A 6605-nucleotide genomic window follows, 5' to 3' on the forward strand; every position below is an offset into this window, starting at 1 on the left:
TGAATTTATGGAACCTGCTATTCCTTCAAGATCAAGATTCCTGAGTATGTCTTCCAGGTCTTCCAGGAGCCTTTTGGATGAAGACATGGAGAGGGCAGTCCTGAGACTGTTGAAGTCGTCCGCTCTATCTAAATTGTTTTCAGCTCTGACTCAGTCGGTTCCAGAGCCTATGAAACCCTCGATAGTTATTCCTCCTCCGAGCCAAGCTGGTTTGTCGGAGTTGGAGGGCTTAGTGCCATTGGTGGAACTCTCGGCTCCAGCTCCACTTGCGGTTGCTTCGGAGCCGAGCTCTGCTCCGACACTTTGTGTCGTTCGTTGTGTCCAGGGGCTGAAGCTCTCCAGTCAGCGCCAACAGGGAAGGTTGGAATCTGTCTTCTTCAGTTCTGAGTCTCCCTCTCGGCACTTGGCTAAGGTGAGTTCAGACCTTACGTCTGTTTCGGAGCTGATAGCGCTGGCGCCGATGGCATCCTTGGTCTCTCCAGAGTGGGAGAGGCCCTCAGAGCCAGAGAGGTCGGCATTTAAGGTGATGAGGAACGTACTGTCCAAGTCACCAGTTGCCACCAAAGGTACCAGCACTCTTCCCCCCTAGAGCACCCACTTCGGTCTCAGCCCCTACTCTCTCCGGAGACAGCAGAGACCCTCAGCCTCAGGAGCCACCGGCTGGTGGCCCCCAGTCTTCCTTGACCTCCCCAGAATACCCTTCTGAGGAGCCCCCCAGGAGGAAGACATGCAAGAGGAAGCATATTGACTCCCAGGACGAGTCTTTGACATCTGACACTGACCTTGAGGAGTCAGAAGGGTCCCCCAAGTCGTCCTCTGATGATGTCTCTTTCATGGACATCCTGGAGATCCTTAAACAGAGGTGCAGCTGGCCCACTGTTAACCCTTCTGATGAGGAGTCGGTGTACCTGAAGGCTTTCGGGTCTCAACCTTCTGCCTCTTGGGTATCTCCACCTTTTGATGAACTGATGGATTTAGTTAGTTGAAAGGTGCGAGATACTCCCGATGCCGTGGAGCCAGCCCCTAGGAGACCCAAGAAGTTTCTTTCTGCCTCTCCAGATAAAGAATTTTTGTCCTTAGGTGTCCCCGTAGATGCCATGGTGGTGGCAGCCACTAAGAAGGAGCTTGCTGAGACTTCTTCTTCTGTCCATCCACTGAATAAGGTGTCTCGACAGATGGACAGGTATGGGAAGCATGTCTTCAGTTCAGCGGCTTTTACTCTTCGATCTTTGAACTATCTCACTCACTTCATGCGATTGCAGAGGGATCTCCTTAAGGAGTTGGGAGATTCTATACAAGGTACATGTACTGAGGGAGTTCCTGACGAGATTTCTGCTTAGTTGTCCACCCTAAATTCTATAGTTAACTCCTCCATGTGGCTTATTTCTGATGTGGCTGATGGAGCGAGTAGAGCAGCGAGTTCAGGAGTTGCCCTAAGGTGTCACTCCTGGATGCGCTTGTGTAATTTTGTGGAACCATTCAAATCCACTTTCACCAATGCCCCTTTTGATGGTTCCTCATTGTTTGGATCTAAGGTAAAGGACACACTCACTCGGTGTGAGCAAGAAGGAAAGACGCTCTCTGCCGTGGGAGTACGTTTTACTGTTCCCTCTAGACCATACCCTAAAGGTCAAAGGGGTGGTAAAATGTGGTTCAATAAGTCCCAGAGGGTCTTTCCGGACACACAGGGTGAACCCCCCCCTTCATAGGCAGGGGAGAACGAGGAAATGGGAGACATCACTCTAGAGGCAGGGGTCATCCGCAATACCAACAATGTCGTGATTCCTTTTGGGGGCGGCCTTATCAGCGTTCCTGATGTGGGGCCTGACCAAGTTTCTCTGGGGCCAGTCGGGGTTCGCATTTCTAACCCAAGACAAGTGGGTACAAAGAGTTACCAGAGGCTATATCAACTATTCATCTCCTTTTCTGAATCTAGATTGGGTTTACCAGTTTCTAAAGTGACACTATCTAATTGGATTTCCAGTTGTATAGCCTTTGTCTACAATTCGGAGGGCAGACCTTTACCCTCCCGGCTCAAGGCTCATTCTACCAGATCTCTGTCTACCTCTGCAGCCTTTCAAGCCAGGGTCCCACTTGATAATATTTGTGCAGCAGCTACGTGGGCTACCCCTCACACTTTTATTACACATTAAAAATTGGATTTAGCTTCTAGGGCTAGAGCATCTTTTGGCTCCACGGTGCTCAGGAGTATTTTCCAATGAGCCACCCAAGAATAAGGCGTTAGGGACACTGTCCCATATGTAAAAATGAAGGTGAGATTGGAGTACACAACATAAAGAATTTATGTACTCACCATAACGTTCCATATTGGTAGTCCATTCACCTTTCATTTTTACCAACCTGCCCTCCTGCCCCCATCCTGGAAGAATCTGGAGTTATTAATATTTTGGTTATCTTTGGTTGGACACCCTTTAGTATTGGTTTGTCTTTATGGTTATTTCTTCTAGTAAGCAGCAAGCAAGATCTGGGGTTTGTACTGGTGCACTATGGGATACCTGCTTAGCCACGAGCAAACCAGAAGTCCTCTAGCTTATAAATTGGCTGAGTCGGAGCCGAAGATCGGCTCCGAACCCATACGTAAAAATGAAGGGTGAGATGGACTACCAACATGGAACGTTATGGTGAGTACATAACTTCTTTTTCATGTGCAACCAAAAAAATAAAAACACAAACAACAACTTTCTCCCCAAATCCATCTCTCGTGAACAAAACAAAATTTTAAATACTCTCTCTTAATAGTACAACCTTTGAAATCACTTCTCATAGCAAATCATTAGGGATGGTAGTGGTTGACAATCTTTAATTCAGCCTGCTTATACAAAATTGCATAAAAAAAGTCACCAAAAACTAGGGGTACTTTGCAGAGCCATCAACTTTCTCACCAATGTAACTAAGCCACAGTTGCCACTGCTTACCTCCTCCTCTCACTACTTTATGGTGCTCACTAACCTTCAGGCATCATAAAAAGTAAAACTTAAGCAATGCTATAATAAAGTGGCTAAATTTGCAGCAAATACCCTTTTCAGAACCCACCTATAGCTACCCTGTCAACTAACATATACACAGCTGCAACCTGTAAATTTATCCAGTATCCATCTGCTTGTCCAGCACGAAATTCTGTTATACACAATTATGTTCCCACTCAGTTGTTATGATCCATTGACCAAAAACCCCTGTTTGTCCATAAACCTATCAAATCTGCTGGGCATGGTCTGTACTTGTACCATTTTGCTAAGGCTTGGAACTCCTTACTTGTATCCATCAGGTAATACCTCACTGCAGTCCTATAAAACCAATCTGAAAGACTTCCTAGCCTAAATTTGGCTCTGTTCTTGCTCAACCCCAGGATAAACTATATCTCTAAATACGAACAAGTACCTGTTCATACCATACACCCCCTTACTCCCTCTTCTTCTCTCACTTCTTTACTTTAGTTAATTTCTTAACTCTGTTGGTCTATCCGAATATTCCATAACCCTGTTTTTCTTCTCCCACTTCATATTGCAATTCCTGATTGTATTATACTAAGTTACCTTTAGAGACAGTTTAGCCATTTAGACAAAATAAATATTAAATCATTGTCATGTAAGCTCTTTTCTTAATCAATGTTTCCATATTGTTTAATTTGTAATAAATGTTTAAACTGTAGATTTTTCATCTTTTTTTATTTTATAATTTTCTAAGACTGTAAAATTATTATTCTTAAAATACTGTGTAGTACTTCGTAACTTTTCTCCCAGTGCCTCTGCTGAAAAGTGGTACCTACCCAGTCAGACTTTCCCAGTCATCAGATGCCAATAAATACATAAGTAAACAATGACTAGCAATGCCAAATATTGTTTTATATTTTTCCTTTGGCTTTTTTGAAGTCAGAAGGAGCAAATGGAACAAATTTCATTTTCAAGACTAGCTACAGATAGGCATTTTTTGGGAGGGGGAGCACTTGTGTGTTTTCTGTTTTGTGTGTCCTCTGTAAATTATTTGCATTAAACTGAGCAAAAATGAGGTCATTGTGTAACTTTTTTCTTCTAATCCAAGTTTAGAATTTGTAGAGTTGCCTTAGTTAAATTAGAGTATTGTGAAAAAGTTTAAGTGTCTGTATTTTTGTGTGTACTGTGTACATAAAAAAAATAAAGTGTTGGATTCATGGTGCAAGGATAAACAGATCACAGTAAAGAGTCAAGTGTTTGTTTAAACATGACTTATTTCATTCTGTCAGCAATGTGTTCTGTGTTTTTAGCCTTACAAAAGAAGATATGGTATGTTACTATGGAAACAAAGGAGACCCAGAACCTGCCATACTAAATCCAGGTGGGTGTGCTTTCTGAATTGTTAATATAAAGAAGTCATTGAAGGATTGGCATGGTTATTTGTTTAGGACTCTTCAGTAGTAAGAACTTAACTTAAAGATTTTTCTTAATATAAAAGAAAAAAAAGTGACCAAAAAAGAGATAAGTATGCATTTAAATGTTGACTAAGTGCAGCCTTCTAGTCCAAAGCCAGCTGTTTGAGTTTTTTTTTTTCCCTGAAGTTCACTACATACCTTTCACCAAGGTTCTGCAACTTTTGAATCTGTTATATTAATTAGGAAATGCAGGAAATCTGCAGCAGAAAAAATTTGTGGGGATGAACACCCCCTCCTACCCCACAGGGAGGAAATGCAGGAAATCTGCTGCTGGACAAGTTCTAGGGGTGACCACCTCCTCTACCCCACAGGGGAGAAAATATGTATTCTTGTCCTAAGAAAGGTCATTTATATATTTAGCCTTGGGCAGGTGAGCTATGATGAAGTGGTGCACAACCAAATATAATATATCCATTTTCTTTATCTGAAAAAATGGGGTACCTGATACAGCTGTGTTTTCATAAGGACCAAATGGAGATTCCTTGATACCATGAAATGTCATGATAGTAAGAAACCAAGTAGGTTAGAAATCCAGTGTATCGATAGTAAGAAACCAAGTAGGTTAGAAATCCAATGTATCATCAAAGCTTTGACTTGAATTCCAACAAGGGAAAAAAATGATTTCATTTCTGAATACTTTCCTGTCCTCTAGAAGAGATATGATAGCATAGTGTGAATCTGCTACACAAGCAACAACAGGAAAGGCAGTGGTACTTCTTTCGTAGTCTGCAAAACTAAATACGACAACAAATTTGGAAAAGTTGGGACATACCATTCCATGTGCCAGTGTTGCAGGAGCCAAGAACAAGATGGAGTTGTCACCTATTTAGAAAATAGATAACAGAACTATGCCAGATGACAAAAATCTTTCTAAGATACATAAGATAAATTCAAGGATGACAGGCATGTTTGTAACATACTAGTGTTTGACACTTTTAATCTGCAATACCTGATAAGTGAAAACTGTGTTTTATACCTGAAGATATTGATAGCAGAACCCTGAGGATTCATCCCTCCCCAAGATGCAGAGATCTTGTACATGGTATGGCTAAGTAGCAGTGATGTGGGAGAAAGGGCGCTTACTCCTCCACAAAATGTTTTTAGTGATTTTTCTAGGTGCAGCTGTTTGTTTTGTGATCACAGATTGCTAGAAACACTTGACAACAGTCAGTTTCATTTGGAATTCTAACCATTCATTTTTATTTCTTTTCTTGTCTTCTTTTTTTATCTCCTTTCATTCTCTATTTCCATCCTCTGGCTTTTTCTCATTTCTTTCCTTTTATTTAATTTATTCCATCCTTATACACACACAATGTGCCAACAAAAAGTCAAGTTCTCCTGCTGTATCAGAAGAATGGAGGTTACACTAGGCTACATATGCTGTCTTTTTTCTATAGCACTTATCCCAAGCCACATTAAATGCACTTTTGAATTGAACATCACCATTTTAGGCAGTACAGTTTATTTTTGTACTATGCCTTCACCAAATATTTAATTACACGTGTAAAAGTTTGTACCCTTAGTGTGGAAACCTTGCTCTGTTTTGCCATCTCTAAGTGTTTTTGCCCCATTCCTGCTGGCCATCAAGCCTTAACTGGATTTGAACCAATCCATTCCATCAGGATGGAGAGTTCTCCAGAACCACAGAGGCAAGAGCCATCCAGAGGTGCCAGCATTCAGTCAACCATGAATGCTGCTTTTGTCCTCACTAGCGTAACAACTATGAAGACATTCATAATGGTCTTGGTTTACAAGTGAACTGCAACACCATAGGACTCCCAACATCTTTTCAAAGTTAGTGCGTGCTACCACATACCTACTGCAAAGGCTACCATCTGTCTGTGATTAAAGCCGAATGCCTTCCTGAAGGTCACATCTTTTGCATTCTCTACCCTCCACCACGAAGGCTGGTACATTCCAGAGCCCGATCTGTGCCGTGCACTGTAGAATGGTCACACCCATCCTCACCTGTTAACTTCCTCAGGTTTGGACCTAAGTTTTTGCTGTAGAATGAAGATAAAACAGTAACAGGCAACAGATATGAGATTCTGTTGTTATAAGTTATATTCTGTATACAAAAGGTATTGTATGTTTATATACTGCAATGTCAGTATTGTGAATGTCAACCTTTTGATATGTCAGCATTTTCTAACTATAATCTTAACATGTTTACGGAAGG

General features: G+C 41.7%; 1 protein-coding gene across 3 annotated transcripts in view; it reads left to right on the forward strand.

Moving 5' to 3' along the window:
* TANGO2 (transport and golgi organization 2 homolog) overlaps nucleotides 1-6605 on the forward strand; it is a 1196336-nt gene that overhangs the window by 1027357 nt on the left and 162374 nt on the right. For all 3 annotated transcript variants that reach the window (XM_044068705.1, XM_044068707.1, XM_044068706.1), the window contains one exon: nucleotides 4262-4332. In XM_044068705.1, the coding sequence (XP_043924640.1) occupies nucleotides 4262-4332 (71 nt within the window). The remainder of the gene's footprint in view (nucleotides 1-4261; nucleotides 4333-6605) is intronic.

Source organism: Protopterus annectens, chromosome 4.part0, assembly GCF_019279795.1.
Source record: "Protopterus annectens isolate FY-2018-M chromosome 4.part0, PAN1.0, whole genome shotgun sequence".
NCBI classification, from domain to species: Eukaryota; Metazoa; Chordata; order Ceratodontiformes; family Protopteridae; genus Protopterus; species Protopterus annectens.